The sequence below is a fragment of the Misgurnus anguillicaudatus genome, chromosome 19, assembly GCF_027580225.2.
Source record: "Misgurnus anguillicaudatus chromosome 19, ASM2758022v2, whole genome shotgun sequence".
Taxonomy (NCBI): Eukaryota; Metazoa; Chordata; class Actinopteri; order Cypriniformes; family Cobitidae; genus Misgurnus; species Misgurnus anguillicaudatus.
The window spans coordinates 47,289,048-47,307,101 of record NC_073355.2 but is presented as its reverse complement, the minus strand read 5'-3'; the positions used below and the strand labels follow the sequence as shown (position 1 = coordinate 47,307,101).

The following is an 18,054-nucleotide window of genomic DNA, read 5'->3' as shown; positions in this document are numbered from 1 at the left end:
AAAGCCACAGGTTTTGCTTTCACGTGTGGGAAGTTCAACTTTACCCATACTGGATTTTGACAAATGCCTCTCAACCCCTCACGATCTTCAGACAAATGTTACACTTAAACCCTGATGCTTAATTTCCGCCTGTGTTGACGGTGGGCAGCGGTCATTAATCAGAAGCGTGTTTGGGGCGCGACGGCTAAGCGTGCTAACAGCCAGATGCTGGCGGCCGCGGCTCAATCCATCAGCTGTGATTGGAGAACGAAAAGGTTCAGGAGTTCTGAGTTGCACCCACGACGAGAGAGTAATTGCCCACCGCGGTGGGCGTTTTAGCGAGACAGCAACCCTCTGCTTTGCATTCTGGGTATTATTCAAAAACGTTTCATCATTGATTATGCGGGCCATGCGCCGCCCCTTTAAGTAAAGGCAGAGTTAATGAGTCATGCTGGAAGATTTTCATACATGTATTCATGCCTGTAAATGACAATGTCAAAAACTAAGCTTGGGTTTGCCTCAGCTATTTTAAGAGAAACATCTGAGACTAAGTCATTTTTCCTGAGCTATGAAAGAGCAAACTCTGTGCAATAACATTTTCCTCTGGGCTGCTTCGCCTCTAAAAGCACTTTCCTTGTCAGGGGACGTTGCCAAGTTCATTTAAGTTTCAGCCAATAGCTGCAGGTGTTTCTTCACGATTGACTGCAATCTCTGATTCGATCTACCCTAGAAAAAAACAAATCCTGTCCCATATTTCTTTTTTTGTCAGTGAATACTTTCTGGAACATCATGAAACATCTGTCTCCAGCTCTCTGCAACATTAGCACCATTTAATTCCTGCTGGTAACACAAAGAAAATTCAGGTGAGATCTCTATACTAAAATGCTGCGTTTTTTCAACCCTTGATGGGCTATAAAGGGACAAACCTAGCAAATGGGTGAAATTAACACCAAAAATGTTTATATTTGACCCAATAATGGTTTAAACAACCTAAGATAGGTTAAATTACACCCCAATAGTTGTGGTTTGCCCTTTCTGACCCATCACTTGGTTGAAAATAACCTAGAAGCACATAGACATTTAGGGATGGAGCTCTTGTCGTGGTCCAACCCTAAAAAAACACATAGCAACACCCTAGCAACACATACTGTAACAACATCCTAGCCACAAACAGCAACACCCTATCACCGCATAGCAACACCCTAGCCAATAAAATCAGCACTCTAGCACCACTAAGCAACACCTAGAACCACAAAAAATAGCAACACCCTAGTAACAACTAGAAATACTAAGATACTCCGTAATAACAAATAGCAACACCCTAACACCACTAAGCAACACCTTAGCAATAAATAGCAACACCCTATCAAAAAACAACACCCCAGCACTACACAGCAACACCCTAGCAATAAATAGCAACACCTTAGCAATAAATAGCTACACCCTAGCACAACACATCAACACCCTAGCAAAAATAGCAACACCTTAGCAATAAATAGCAACACCTTAGCAATAAATAGCAACACCCTAGCACAAGACATCAACACCCTAGCAAAAATAGCAACACCCTAGCAATAAATAGCAACACCTTAGCAATAAATAGCAACACCTTAGCAATAAATAGTACCCTAACACCACACAGCAACGCCCTAGGAAAATAGCAACACCCTAGAAAAAAAGCAACACCTAGTAACAACTAGCAACACCCTAACACCACTAAGCAACACCCTAGTAACAAAGAGTAACACCCTTACACCACTAAGCAACACCCTAGCAATAAATAGCAACACCCTAGCACCACACAGCAACACCCTAGCAAAATAGCAACACCCTAGAAAAAAAGCAACACCTAGTAACAACTAGCAACACCCTAACACCAGTTGTTACTAGGGTGTTGCAAAGTGGTGTTAGGGTGTTGCTAAGTGGTGTTAGGGTGTTGCTAATTGTTACTAAGGCCCTAGCACCACATAGTAACACCCTAGCAAAACATATTAGCACCCAAGAACCACATAGCAAAACCCTGGTAACAACTAGCAACACCCTAACACCACTAGGCAACACCCTAACAACAAAGACCAACCACATAACACCCTAGCAAAAATAGCAACACCGTAACAATAAAAAGCAACACCCTAACACCAGACAGTAACACCCTAGCAAAAATAGCTTGCTATTTGTTACTAGGGTGTTGCTTAGTGGTGTTAGGGTGTTGCTATTTATTGTTACGGTGTTGCTATTTTTGCTAGGGTGTTGCTAAGTGGTGTTATGTTGTTGGTCTTTGTTAATAGGGCCCTAGCACCACATAGTAACACCCTAGCAACACATATTAGCATGCAAGAACCACACAGCAAAACCCTAGTAACAACTAGCAACACCCTAACACCACTAAACAACACCCTAGCAAAAATAGCAACACCTTAGCAATAAATAGTAACACTCCCGCACCACACAGCAACACCCTAGCAAAATAGCAACACCCTAGAAAAAAAGCAACACCTAGCAACAACTAGCAACACCCTAACACCAGTTGTTACTAGGGTGTTGCAAAGTAGTGTTAGGGTGTTGCTAAGTGGTGTTAGGGTGTTACTAGTTGTTACTAGGGCCCTAGCACCACATAGTAACACCCTAGCAAAACATATTAGCACCCAAGAACCACATAGCAAAACCCTGGTAACAACTAGCAACACCCTAACACCACTAGGCAACACCCTAACAACAAAGACCAACAACATAACACCCTAGCAAAAATAGCAACACCGTAACAATAAAAAGCAACACCCAAACACCAGACAGTAACACCCTAGCAAAAATAGCTTGCTATTTGTTACTAGGGTGTTGCTTAGTGGTGTTAGGGTGTTGCTATTTATTGTTACGGTGTTGCTATTTTTGCTAGGGTGTTGCTAAGTGGTGTTATGTTGTTGGTCTTTGTTAATAGGGCCCTAGCACCACATAGTAACACCCTAGCAAAACATATTAGCACCCAAGAACCACATAGCAAAACCCTGGTAACAACTAGCAACACCCTAACACCACTAGGCAACACCCTAACAACAAAGACCAACAACATAACACCCTAGCAAAAAAAGCAACACCGTAACAATAAAAAGCAACACCCTAACACCAGACAGTAACACCCTAGCAAAAATAGCTTGCTATTTGTTACTAGGGTGTTGCTTAGTGGTGTTAGGGTGTTGCTATTTATTGTTACGGTGTTGCTATTTTTGCTAGGGTGTTGCTAAGTGGTGTTATGTTGTTGGTCTTTGTTAATAGGGCCCTAGCACCACATAGTAACACCCTAGCAACACATATTAGCATGCAAGAACCACACAGCAAAACCCTAGTAACAACTAGCAACACCCTAACACCACTAAACACACCCTAGCAAAAATAGCAACACCTTAGCAATAAATAGCAACACTTCCGCACCACACAGCAGCACCCTAGCAAAAACACAACCTGATCTCACGAATTTCCGTGGCATAGTCACAAAATTTTTTGCAAACTTTTTCGTGGCATTCTCACGGATCTCTGCATATTTCCGTGGCCCTGCCACAGACTTTATTTTCCGTGGCATTCTCACGGATTGGTTTTTTAACAGTTTTGTCCTATTTTCTTACAATTGTCGCTTCGGTTTAGGGTTAGATTTACATAAAATGACATCCCTACCCAAACCCAACTCTAACCCTAACGCCAGGCGAAAATATAAAAGAATACATCAGAAAAAATTGTATAAACCAATACTTAAAGTGACATACTAACGCAAATACCAAACCAAAACCCTAAACCGAAGCGACAATGGTTTGAAAATAGGAAATATATATATAAATTAGGGATGCACCAATATTTTGGCCTATAATCACCGTCAGATAAAAACATTTTTTACAATAACAATAGAACTGCAGTTTGTACACTGCACTTCTAAGATTTAATGAAAATCAAATATCTGTATCAGCACAGACATTTTGTATCGGTGCATCCCTTATTAAAACAATATGACACCATCTCTATTCAGTTGCAAATAGTTTTTACATTTGAACACATATTTACATAAGAGTAATAAAGAGTATGATATATACTATACTGTACAACAGAATACAATAAAAATGTAGGAGCAGCCGAAGCGTTGACCCATTGAAAGTCTTCCTGTAACAGATGTTCAGGTGAGCTTAGAGCAGGTAACAGGTTGACCACCTGACTGCTGTGTTAGTGTCGGTCACCTCTGTCTGTATGGGGTCACGGGGTCAGTGTGAACAAGCTCTGATACCCACTGTGAGCACAGATCACTTATGTCTACTCGTGCCTTCATGTTTATGAGGCTGTTCGTCTGCCCGCTGTCCGTGCCAAGTATGCCAACACAGATCTGTTGCCACACGTGTCTCAAACACACAGCGAACCACCGACCACTGCCAACATCAGGACGGTAACATAAAACTCTCAATAATTCTCTCTTAATGCTGTCATAATAAAAAAAACATCACCAGCAGAATCATATCGGCCAGCGTGCTAGTATGGCCTGCATGAAAATCCGATTGACAACCTTTGACACTTTTGAGAACGTCATGCACTAAAGCACACCAGACATGTAGATAAATTACATATTTTTATGCTTAGCTCAGGCACTTAAACGTCAACAACTAAAGGAATACAAATGTGGTGTGGCTGCTAAAGACCAAATGAAGGCATGAGAGCCAAGCGAAGAGCTAAACAGGAAGTTACTCTGTCACATTTAGAGCACTTAGATCCAATAATCGCTCCATTAGCAGAAACATGATACCATGATGAATTCTGTGCGTTCTGCACCATGTTAATGGTGCCCAGACTCAAAGTGCAAATGGCACACATGTACAGAGGTTAATCTTTCTGAGGCCCGAATCCACGGCACAACTGCAAGACGAGACAGCGGTGAGAAATAACCATGGACCAACAGAATGAAGTGCTTTGGTGCCTCTGACAGAAACTCTTCAGACTTCTCTCTCTGTGTTTTAAAGCTCACGACTGCGGGAAACTGAGCATGTGCTTCAAAACATTTAAGTGCAGTAACGCTGTGTCTCTTTAAATGGGTCATAAAATGGAAAACAGATATTTGGCAATTTGCTTGTGATGTTCCTTATTTTTAAGTGGCTTTGGATAAAAGCATCTGCTGAATGCCTAACTGTAAACCAAGATTTGTTTTATTACATTGCTGTAATTTTATTTTCTTGTAACATATAAGTGTACGTCCTGTAGCTCAACTGGTAAAGAACTGCATTAGCAGCGCAAAGGCTGTGGGTTCGAGCACACACACTGATCATATATATATGTTGTAATGCACTGAAGTTCACTTTGGATAAATGCATCTCCGTAATGGGCGTTTCACATGGTAGGTGGCAGTAGCAAATGTCTAGTTCATTTTCAATACAAAATGTGCGGAAAAATTGTTAAATGTAGGCGTTTACAGATCTGGAGTGGTGTGGGTTCGCACGCCTTGCTCGTGCACCCAAAATCCTGCCTCTTCACGACTCTTCATGGCAGGCGCTGTTGAAGATAAATCTTTTAGCGCTTCTACTACATGAGAAAAGCTGTTGCCGTGCTGCGATTACGGCGCTTGCCACGTATCGTGAGAAACACCATTAATGCATAAGGGTGATTCTCACGAAATCCAGATTTAGAAGGTGTCCAACATCAGAATTTTTAAAAAGCCCTTGAGGCCAATTTTATTTTGCACATATAAGATTAAGGTCTGAACTTACTATAATCATTTTTGTTAGAGGATTTAAAAAATATTTCCTATAGAATTATTTAAATTTTTTAGGTTATCATTATCAAAAATTATCATTACCGCAACATGATATTACATTAAATATATGCATTTACAAACTCATGTTTCGGTAATGAGAACTAAAAAGTTGTTTAGGTACTATGACAAACAAAATTTTAACTTTTATCTGGAGAGAAAAAATAAGAACTGCTTATCTGGTATCTTGAGTGTCACAGTCAATTATGTCCCTTCCAACAATTTTTTTTGAAAATGTTAGTTCCTTGAGGGCTTACACAATGATTGAAAATTGTTGCGGAGGATGAGAAAATTGGTTTTTGGACACATTTATATTCCTTATTATTGACTCTACATTTACCAATGATCACCAAATACCACATGTTTCTTTACTGTAAATGTTTTAGTATAACATGCACTGAAGCTTTTTATTTTTTAGATTTTGTAATTATAAATATTTTCATGTCAAAGAACCCAAATCCAGTCATGGACAAGTTGCGGTAATGAAAACTTTCCCCTTAAATGTGGAAAAAACAACAAAATTGGTTGGTATGATGTCATTTGAAATCACGTGCAAAATAGTACATGAAGAAATGTTTGTAACTGTATGCTTCTTATTTGATAGCATTTACTTTTTTATCTGAATGTTTTATGACACCTCATAAGTCTAATTTGCGAGAATCACCCATAAATGTAAATAGCACGAACATTTACATCTCATCATGAGCAGCCCTGATGAACAACAGTGTAAACAGCCTGAGCTCATGGGAATTCCTACGTATTTTACACTTTGGCTAATTTGTATGAATTGCTTCGAAGCGAATCATACAAAAACTTAAGATAAAAAAAAATGAAACTCCGCTCCTAGCCCAACATCACAGGAGCGAAAGCAAATTGTACAAAAACGTACAGACTTGGTTCTACGAATTAAGAAGAATTAGCCACCTTGTAAAATACGTACAACTAGTCCCGCAGGGATGATATATTTCTGTAGGCAAAACCCGGAAGCAAGTTAGCATTTTAGCACTTCCGATTCCATCGTCTCAAAGTCAGTGGGTTTTTTGCATGGGGTTTTAGTAGGGATGCGATGGCCGATAACTACTCTGAATCGCACAGTCGATATTATTCACAGCTATTTCATGTACTACAGCTTTTGATCAGTAAGTCCTTATCGATCTGAAATCACGGTTAGTTTGAGTCGTTTATAACATGCATTTGAAAAAGCAACACTCATCAAACATATTAATTGTACATATTCTTTATTATCATGAAAATACATGAAAAGGTTTGAAGACGGCAATATAAATATATGCTTTAGCCATTTCCTGGAGCTGCCCGTGTAATGGTTCTTCTTCAGCGGCGCATATTGAGTTTCTGCACGAGAGCGCCCTCTGGCTTATGGATGTAGTGACATTTTACCATAATTCATTGAGAAGCATAGCAAGCATCATCAGCCGATTTATCAGTGCACCCCTAGGTTTTAGTTAAACGCCTTAAATAAGATCTTCTTTTAACATAAGCCCAAGACGTTTTCATGTTTTATTGTACGACTTAAAACGCACCAGTAATACTTTTTAAAGCTTTAATGTGACTTTAAAAGGGTGCTTGCTAACAAGTTGCTGCATGGGACTAGAGATTATGGGGACATTAAAAGTCATCACGCATAAAGATCTCAAAAACAACTCAACATGGGCACAATTCCCAACATGGTAAAATGTTTTTAAATGTGTTTGATAAAGTTTAAAAGAACTTTCAGAAGCTTGGTGGTGATGTCGTTGATGTCGAGAGGCCGTGGTGTCCTTCGCTTGTAGCCTATATAGTTGGCTTTTTATTTCTAGTAAACGCATTTAGACTTCAAAATTCATAAAAGTTGTGTTCATCTGTGAAAATGATCTTGTTGGACAAAACTTGTGTCATAAACTTTTGCAATAATCCAAAAGTCTATAGGAAAAATTAATGGGCACTCCAAAGATGGCGCCGTGCATGTGGTAGTCTGTTGCAGCAGTTCTAAAGCTAAATTTCCCTCTGGGATTAATAAAGTTTATCAAATTAATCACATTTTTGTGAGGGAACCAGTGTCCTTCTAACTTCCGGGTTGGTTACCAAAAAACATCATCCCTGGGGCACTCTGCCATACTGTAGGATTGTGTTAGAAAACATTGCTGGTATGTGTTCATTAATCAACCAATTACAACAGAGGTCTTAAACAAAAAAATCTTAAAGGTGAACATGTATAGACGGTTTCATCGGACGCACGCGCGCTGACGCGATACACATCTGCATCCGAACTTTTCTTCCGGTTTCTTTTTTTAATGGTCTGACTAGTTGCTAAACAAATGCCTTGTCGAAAATAACGAATGTTTTGGTTTCCTAGGTAATCTATGTGTTGTTTTTTGCTTGTTATATAAATAAACTACGTTTAAAGAACTTTGCGGAGTTTACCGGAAGTTACGTGCGGACCACGACAGCCGCTTGTTTATGTTGTTACTGTTGAAACCGTCTATACGTAACTTAATTATGTGACATACTTTTGGACCACAGTTAAAACAACATGTTTCTAAAGCCATTCACTGTGTTTTCACAATTCACAATTGTCAGTTTAAAATACTTTAAACTTTCAAATAATGGCAAAATCATTATTTTACTTTACATTGGTAGGTCTATTACTTGAATCTGTTGACGTTAACAATCCTTGTTGCATTACATGCCAATAGTGACCGTTTAAAGATGAGAAAATGCACTTTTTGTGTGTTTGTTACAAATTTTACATGCATGTTACTTAAAGGGCACCTATTTCTAAAAAACAACGTTATTTTGTGTATTTGGTATGATACAATGTGTTTGTGTGGTTTATTGTTTCCACATACTGTACATTTTTGTAGCTCCAGGCTTCACTTTCTTCCTCAAACGCTCTGATTTTGTACAAAACTCATTGATTTGAAAAGCTCTGTGTTCCGGATTGGTCAGCTAATCTGTACGTTGTGATTGGTCGTCAGCAGGAAATGTGTTGCTCCTTACTATGTTTGAAAGATTCGGTTACAATGCAATGCTAACTGGAGTTAATTTACAGACTGTGAGACCGAAGCAGGAGGAATTATGATCATGTCGCTCTTTACCACATCACCAATCCCAGGAAGTAAACTGTTGCCTACAATCTGTGGCTGAATCCCAAACCGCCTACTTCCATACTATATAGTACGCAAAGTAGCGCTTTTTACATACTATATAGTATAGAAGTAGGCGGTTTGGGATTCAGCCTGTGTGTTTGTTGTAGCAAAAAAAAAAAAAATTTATGTTGAAAACGATAACTTCGTCATTGTTTACTTTGGGGTTTGTATCTTTTGCATATCGTTAACATGTACTAATATACACTTACACACCAAAGGAAATGAAAAATCGGATAATTGGTGCTCTTTAACAATCCCTATTACTTTATGTGCCTTTAGTGACCATTTAAAAATAAGGAAAAAACGTTTTTGTGTGTTTTTTCCCAAAGTTTACATGCAGGTAACTTAAGATGTATTTTCATTATCTTAATAAGATTTTATACGGTGATTCTTAGTATCATTATTTGTAAAGTGCTGTATGGTACAATGCCAGAGATATTGGGATAGCAATGGGGCTCCAAGTGCAAAATATCAAATTGTACCCATTTTCAATAATCAAAAACTAATTGTGGGTCATCTTGCATACAGAAGTGTATTGCATTTAAAGAAGAAGGTCTGAGAAACAGATAATGTTAAAACCAGTAATGTGCTTTTATTTATTTGCATAAATCAAAAGTGTAAACATCTCGATTTTTGGGAGTTCAAAAATATAGTTATTAAGAAGGAAAAGTGGCTATTTAGCTGGTGCAATATTTTTATTGTCCTTTTTGATTTTAAAGAGAAAACAGGAGTTATATATCCAATATGTCCACCCATCCTCTCTCACTAAATTAAAAAAGAGAATTAAAGAGAAAATCAACCTTTTGGCAGAATTAAGTACAATGAAAAATCTCTCTCTCTCTCTCTTTCTCTCACTCGCTCGCTCAATGTGTGTGTCAGTGGTGCAGTGGAGAGCCACAGTAGATTTATGGAGCCCTCTAATGGGCTCTACAGAAAAACCCTCAGTCAGCATATCTCTCTCTCTCTCTCTCTCTCTCTCTCTCTCTCTCTCTATCCTCCACAGGGAGAGAGAGAGAGAAATAGTCTAAGACTGATAACTGATTCACTCAAACGATGGAAGTGGGGTGTCTTTATTTCAGCATTTGTGTAAAATATTTAATTTTCATGTGTGGGAGGTGAAGGATGAAGAACTTCTGCAGTCGTTCGTCTCTGTTAATGATCAATAGTTGCATTGAGTTTGGACTGAGCGATGTGAGCTTTGCTGTCTACATGAGTTTTATCGCTCTAAATGTATGTGAAAAACAGATTCATTTGTTGCCTTTTTATTTCTCTATAGGAAGCACCTGAGATAAAGATATTGTATAAATGAAATGTGAGAAGTGAATCCTCCTGTGAAAGCTGCGAGGAATAAAGAGATTTGTGTGTGTAAGTGATCAGAGCTGAGGGAAGTTCAGCCGAAAGAATAAACGCTGGAGTTTCCTTATAAACGCAGCAGTCAATGCAACAGAAGAATATAAATCAAACTCTACTGCCCACTGACAGATATTCAACACCATCAATCCAGAGAAACACTCCACCTACACACAATCATACAATCACACACACAACTTCACACACAAACTCTCAAACTCACACACACACAAACTCTTGCATACAAACTCAAGCACAAACTCCTGTATACAAACTCACAAACACACAAGCTCACACACACACACACACACACACACAACCTCAAGCACAAACTCACTGACACACAAGCTCACAAACAAGCTCATGCACAAACTCCCGCATACAAACTCACAGACACACAAACTCATGCACAAACTCACTGATGTGCAAACTCACTGACGTACATATTCACACACACAAACTCACGCACAAACCTAACGGACAAACCTACCGCACAAACCTAACGCACAAACCTAACGCACAAACCTAACGCACAAACCTAACGCACAAACCTAACGCACAAACCTAACGCACAAACCTAACGCACAAACTCACGCACAAACTTACACACAAAATAAAGCAAAACTCATGCACAAACCCACACACAAACTCACACAAAAACTCACGCACGCAAAATAAAGCAAAACTCATGCCAAACTCATGCACAAACTCACTGACACACAAGCTCACAAACAAGCTCACACACAAACTCCCGCATACAAACTCACAGACACACAAGCTCACACACAAACACACACAAACTCATGCACAAACTCACACAAAAACTCACACACAAACTCACTGACGTACAACTCACACACACACACACACACACCTGCACACGCACAAACTCACGCACAAGCTCATGCACAAACTCATGCACAAAATCACGCACAAACCTAAAGCACTAACTCACACAAAAACTCATGCACAAACTCACACACAAAATAAAGCAAAACTCACGGACACAACCCACACACAAACTCACACAAAAACTCACGCACAAACTTGCGCACAAAATAATGCAAAACTCATGCACAAACTCACTGACACACAAGCTCACAAACAAGCTCACACACAAACTCTCGCATACAAACTCACAGACACACAAGCTCACACACAAACACACAAACTCATGCACAAACTCACACAAAAATTCACACACAAACTCACTGACGTACAACTCACACACACACACACACCTGCACACGCACAAACTCAAGCACAAACTCACGCACAAACCTAACGCACAAGCTCATGCACAAACTCATGCACAAAATCACGCACAAACCTAAAGCACTAACTCACACAAAAACTCATGCACAAACTCACACACAAAATAAAGCAAAACTCACAGACACAACCCACACACAAACTCACACAAAAACTCACGCACGCAAAATAAAGCTCACACACAAGCTCACACACAAACTCTCGCATACAAACTCACAGACACACAAGCTCACACACAAACACACACAAACTCATGCACAAACTAACACACAAACTCACACAAAGATGCACGCACAAACTTACGCACAAATAAAGGAAAACTCACGCACAACAAACCCACGCACAAACTCACACAAAAACTCACCCACAAACTTACGCACAAAATAAAGCAAAACTCACACGCCAACTAACACGCCAAATAAATCGCAAACTCATGCACAAACTCGCACACAAAATAAGCACAAACTTATGTACAGAATCATGCAAACTAGCGCACAAACTCACGCACAAACTCACGCACAAACTCACGCAAAAACTCACGCAAAAACTCACGCACAAACTCACGCAAAAACTCACGCAAAAACTCACGCAAAAACTCACGCAAAAACTCACGCAAAAACTCACGCAAAAACTCACGCAAAAACTCACGCAAAAACTCACGCAAAAACTCACGCAAAAACTCACGCAAAAACTCACGCAAAAACTCACGCAAAAACTCACGCAAAAACGCACGCAAAAACGCACGCAAAAACGCACGCAAAAACGCACGCAAAAACGCACGCAAAAACGCACGCAAAAACGCACGCAAAAACTCACGCAAAAACTCACGCAAAAACTCACGCAAAAACTCACGCAAAAACTCACGCAAAAACTCACGCAAAAACTCACGCAAAAACTCACACAAAAACTCCTGCACAAACTTACGCACAAAATAAAGCAAAACTCACGTGCAAACTCACGCACAAACTTACTCGCCAACTCACGCGCCAACTCACGGCACCAACTCACGCGCAAACTCACGCGCAAACTAGCACGCAAAATAAAGCACAAACTCACATACAAAATCATGCAAACTTGCGCACAAACTTACACACAAACTAATGCACACACTCACGCACAAACTCAAGCACAAACTCTCACACACACAAACGTAACTTTTGAGAGTTGCAATTTTCCCAATTTACAGTGACAGAACCTCAACATTCCTCTTATAATCTTCTGTCTTTTATAAGAATTAACACATTTATTAGAGTATAAATAACCATCAAATATCATGCCCTTTAAAATATATGTGTGAGAGAGAGATAGCAAAAGAAAGCGAGTGAGAGAAAGAGAGAGAGATAGCAAAAGAGAGCAAGTGAGAGAAAGAGAGAGAGAGAGTGAGCGAGAGCTTAAATGGGTTTTGAGGCGAAGTAATAACCATGTACTTTTGCAAACAAGGTCTTGGTACTGTAGTTTGATAAATGTGCTTAATTTTGAAATAACCCAGTTACTTCACATCGAGGAAGGGAAAGCAGGTTATTTGGTGCCTATTTACAGTTATTAAGCAGGCGATGAAGAAAACAACATGAGGACTGTCCTGTTATTCCTCACAATTCATCAATTACTTAAACATGCAGAAACATTCAGAGACATCCAGCACATTTTCTTAAAGCCCAAGCAGACCGTAGGGCTTAAACGCAATATTAGCTGATCCGTCTTAAACCCCAGCGGACGCAAACATCACAAATGCCCAACACCGAATGAGCTTTACATGCAAATGCAAGACGCAGGTAAGCGTTTGTGATTACTGCGTTCAATCACTGACCTGTCCAGCGGGGAATATCCATGTACAGATGACCAGTCTAATGAAGACTCTCTGTGTCCACACACACTTTTCTTGATCCTGTAATACACAAACACACAAAACAAAAAATCATCAATATTCGTCACACAATCTTCAGCATTTTAATGTATTATAAGTGATGTGCAGTATCTGATTCAAAAGTAACTATTTAACCCAAATATTATGCACACCCTTGTGTTTACTTAATACAGACTAATGGTGCTTTCACACCAGACGCGGAACAGGTGGCAAGTGCGAGTGATTTACATGTTAAGTCAATGCAAACACGCGAAAGATGCAAAGACGCATACTTGTGCGCGATAAGCACAAATGACGCAGGAAACGCGCAAGTTAAAAAATCTGAACTTTGGTGAATATTCACGCCACATTAACCAATAAGGAGCTTGCTCTGGTAGTGACGTGATTACAGGAGTAATCGCAGAAGCTCCTCCCATGATGCAAATTTCCCTGTGAATGTCTCGAATTAATAGAATTTCACGCGCTAATAAAGCGCATAAACTCAAATGTTCAAGCATCCAACTACTCGCGAATAGCGCGTTTTTGCCGCCTCTACCGCGTCTGGTGTGAACGCACAGTAAGGTTTTGCGATCATTTAATGTCATCATTTTAATGCGCTCATTTTGTCTTTTTAGTATGAATGTTAGCCTCAAGGGGGCGTGCAGACCAAAGCTTTTATGCCGGCACATGTTTTCAATTGTTTCCAATGCGCAGGGTTTTTCAAAAGAGCCAGCAGTTGGCTGATTTTTACTGCGCTTAAAGCCGGCACTCAGCGTTTTTTCCACGCTCAGGGCTGAGCGTCGAGTTGAAACAGATTCAACTTTGGGTGAAAAGCTTCGCTTTTCAATGTCAGTTCTCACACAGATGTCCAATCCCAGTGGAGAAAGGGCAGGACAAATATCACAACAACCAACCGGCTCACAGCTCAAAAAAAAAAAATCACAGCTACCAAAGAGCTCAGCTGAAGAAAGCTGGCACTCAGCTGAAAAAACAGCTGGCATTCGACGTCCTTCAGGCGCGTTTAAAAGTTTTGGTGTGCACGCCCCCCCAAGTGCGATTTATACTTTTGCATTAGATCCAGTGGTGTAGCATCATAAAATTGGGGGGAAAGGGCTTTCAGTAGATATAGTTGATAGTTTGAAGCTCAACCAGACGCGCGTGCACGAAGGATGATTCGCCTTATAATGCTCACTTGTGATTGGGTATCGTCGTACGTGTCCCCCACGTATTCTACGCCCATGGTAAGACCTAGGCCATAGCCTAGGTTTTTACCTTCGCAAGCGGAAATGTGTGCGAGAAAATGCGACGCAGATCTTTTAGACCTGAGAGAGGTGTTTTAGCAGACCAATCACAGTGCATGTGGACCACGTAGCATTGACGCGTCGTTACATTTTGGAAGAGATGCGCATCAGGCTACGCTGTAGGCTACTGCGTAGGGCTCGCCTCTAAAATTCACCTTTAGAAGATACTGCATTCAAAACAGTTTCTTCAATACGGATTAACGATTTGTAAGACATAACTCTGCACTTAAACTAAACACTACTGGCTACTTTAAAAGGAGGAGGAGCCATTTACTGCCCCAATCCTAACTTCCTGTTTTAGTTTCAACAAAGCTGCATATTTCAAAACACTTGAGTGGGATCCACTTCATCAACAGTAGGTAAATATTTAGTAACAAATGACTACCTGTCTCATGTCAATCAAATAAAGTTTAGAGGTCATTATACAGCACTGCTTGACTACAGAACTGTCATCAACCAATCACAATCAAATATTCCAGCAGGGTACAATAATTCATGTATATTCATGTATAGTGGAGTGTTGTGAGCGGTACTGATGTTTGGAGTAATGAGAGCCGGCTGCTGTGATATCACACTGTAGGTCGACTTCTCTTAACCGCTTAATTCGAGTCATTAATCTGAGCGTTCATATCTGAGCAGCTGTCATCACTCCCTCACTAAAGAGGAAGAGGAGGAGAGAGGAAGAGCATCGGACGCTGCGGGAATGAAGTCAATCCGGCATCATTCATATTTCATATTATTGACAGACCATTAAACATGAATTGCTCATAAAACAAACACATGCAAATAATGACATGCACTTCTCTTTCATACACATTATATATACATATATATTCAGGTTCAATAAAGACAGACCAGCTCTTACATGTAGACGATTAAGTTAATAGGGTTTATGGGGTGTTAATAGGTGCTTACATTATTAACTCAAGTAAGAGCAATGATGTCACAATGCGCGCATATATAAGAACACACACATTCACTCCTGATGTTTTAAAATGTTTTGAAGTGAAATTATAAATTCGACTCAAGCTGTGAAGGATTCATTCTTACACACACACACAGAAACAGAGAGCCAGAAATATTCATAACGCAAAACGCCCTAAATTCATCTTGAACTGCTGAAATGCTTCAAGCATATGACTTTACAAAGTCAAATTAGGTCAAAGTCTGGGAGTTATCTGAGGATATGTACCTCACACACACAAACATCGACTCTTCTAGAAAGAGAAAACATGTCAGAAGTTCATTCACATAGCATTATTTGCATTTACAGATACATCGGTAAGGACATAAATTGAACTCTACAATAGTGAAGCAAGTTTATATATCTGAAACATAACTAGGTATGTTTACATGCAACCAAATAATACGTTTGCAATCGTATTGATGGCTCAATCAGATTAAAAAGCCTTTATTTAAACACCTTAATACAACTGAGGCTGCCAATTTGGATTGTATTGAAAGGGGTGGTGAAGTCCGATCTGTGATCCGATCATCAGGAGAAAAGTATGCATGTAAACATGTGAATCATATATTTTCTCAATCGGATGCAAAAATGCCTTGTGCACATGCACAAAAGGAAAGTTCACATCTTATATTCTCGTCACAAAGGCATGCAATAGCAAGGTAATGGCAACACACATTATTAACTCTTTCGCCGCCATTGACGAGATATCTTCGTCCTTCACAAAAATTGAATTTTCTCAGCTTTTTGCTCATAATTGGGTGTTTTTGAAGAAACCTACCCATGTTTGAGAGGTGATTACAAGAGAACTAATGAAGGTAGGATGAAACGTTTTTTTTTTTTTTTTTTGAAAGCAGAGGGTCTGTTCTTTCATCTGCTATATTGTTTGTTTATATATTTAAAGAAGAACATTTTCTGGAAGGCATTAAACTTTTGTGAAAATCATGAAAAATGCTGGTGCTGGCTGGCAACCTTTTTTTAAAAACGCTGGCGGGGAAAGAGTTAAGGTGAGAAATACATCAAATAGTGTTTTGCCTTTCGAAAAGTGTGTTTTCATTGCATATATCTCTTAGCTTCTCAAGAAAAACTTTATCTAACTCAACTTTGACTTTGTACATAAAGAGATGAAGCGTGAACTCGCCGAGAGATGCTGTACGCTACGTTGCCAAACCCTCTGCTTTTTTGCGGACTTTAAGATTTGGGCTACTTTTAAACTATCAGTGAGTTGATTTTATTTCTGCGGGTTAAAGATGAAAGGATTTTATTCATTGGTTGTTGGTGGGCTGTGATAGGATTGTTTTGAATGTTCATTGGGCTGGTTTTGATACACCAATCTGGCAACCCTGGCTGTGTGCATGTATCAGTACACACTCTTAAAATAACTTTTAAAGCCCTAAACATCTTATATATTATTACCACCTTTACAGTAAAACACATGGCATTGTTTAACTCTTTCCCCGCCAGCATTTTAAAAAAAAGTTGCCAGCCAGCGGCAGCATTTTTCATGATTTTCACAAAAGTTTAATGCCTTCCAGAAAATGTTTTTCTTTAAATATATAAACAAACATTTTCAACAAAAAAATTTTCATCCTACCTTCATTTGTTCTCTTTTTATCACCTCTTAAATGTGGGTAGGTTTCTTCAAAAACACAAATTTTTGAGCAAAAGGCTGAGATAATTAAATTTTTGCGAAGGACTTTTGATAGAGATCAGATGCAGAGCGATCTTTAAAACATACATGGAGTTCTTTCTCTTTCATGTGAAGCGCTACTTCCGGGTTGTATAAGTTGCGGAAGTGGTGGAAAATAGCGGTATTGCGGAAAGCCGGAAATTCTCGTCAATGCCAGGGAAGCGTTTTCTCTTAATTGACAAGTTATCTCGTCAATGGCGGGGAAAAAGTTAAAAATGGTTACAGTAAAGACAGGTGGATACCATAGTACAGGGCTAGTCAACTGGCGGCCTGCGGGCCAAATGCGGCCCTCCAATCATCTTTATCCGGCCCGCTGGTCATCTGAGTTAAAATCCGCATGGTTACTTTTACCTTTCCACTGTACATGACAAAATGACGGCCGAAAAAACTGAAAGATAGTCAGAAATGGTCTGCCAACCAGCTGCAAGTAGTGCATAATTATCGGATCCAATTTGAAATTTTGATGCATAAAAAATTTACTTGTGTGACGAAACCGCGTGACACGCTGACCGGAAGTGATGTATTTCAGTGTGATCCAATCAAAACACTGTGTGCCAGAGTCGCTGTGTGCAAAGTGAAAATTATGAATCCTTTTTTGTTTAACTTTATCAGTAACACTTGAATCCTTTAAAAACGATTTATTAAGTAAATTAATAGTAAATACTTACGTAGATTGAGACTATTGCCTTGACCAGATTTACGATTAAACTGAAATTTCATTACGACTGCCACTAGG

At 39.5% G+C, this 18,054-nt stretch overlaps 1 protein-coding gene across 7 annotated transcripts in view; it reads right to left on the bottom strand.

The window, feature by feature from the left end:
* LOC129436739 (RNA binding protein fox-1 homolog 3) overlaps positions 1-18,054 on the bottom strand; it is a 295,528-nt gene that overhangs the window by 157,796 nt on the left and 119,678 nt on the right. For all 7 annotated transcript variants that reach the window (XM_073857800.1, XM_073857794.1, XM_073857795.1 and 4 more), the window contains exon 2: positions 13,328-13,405. Coding sequence is in view for 6 of the 7 variants with exons in the window: in XM_073857795.1 (XP_073713896.1) it covers positions 13,328-13,405 (78 nt within the window). In the remaining variant the exon portion in view is untranslated. The remainder of the gene's footprint in view (positions 1-13,327; positions 13,406-18,054) is intronic.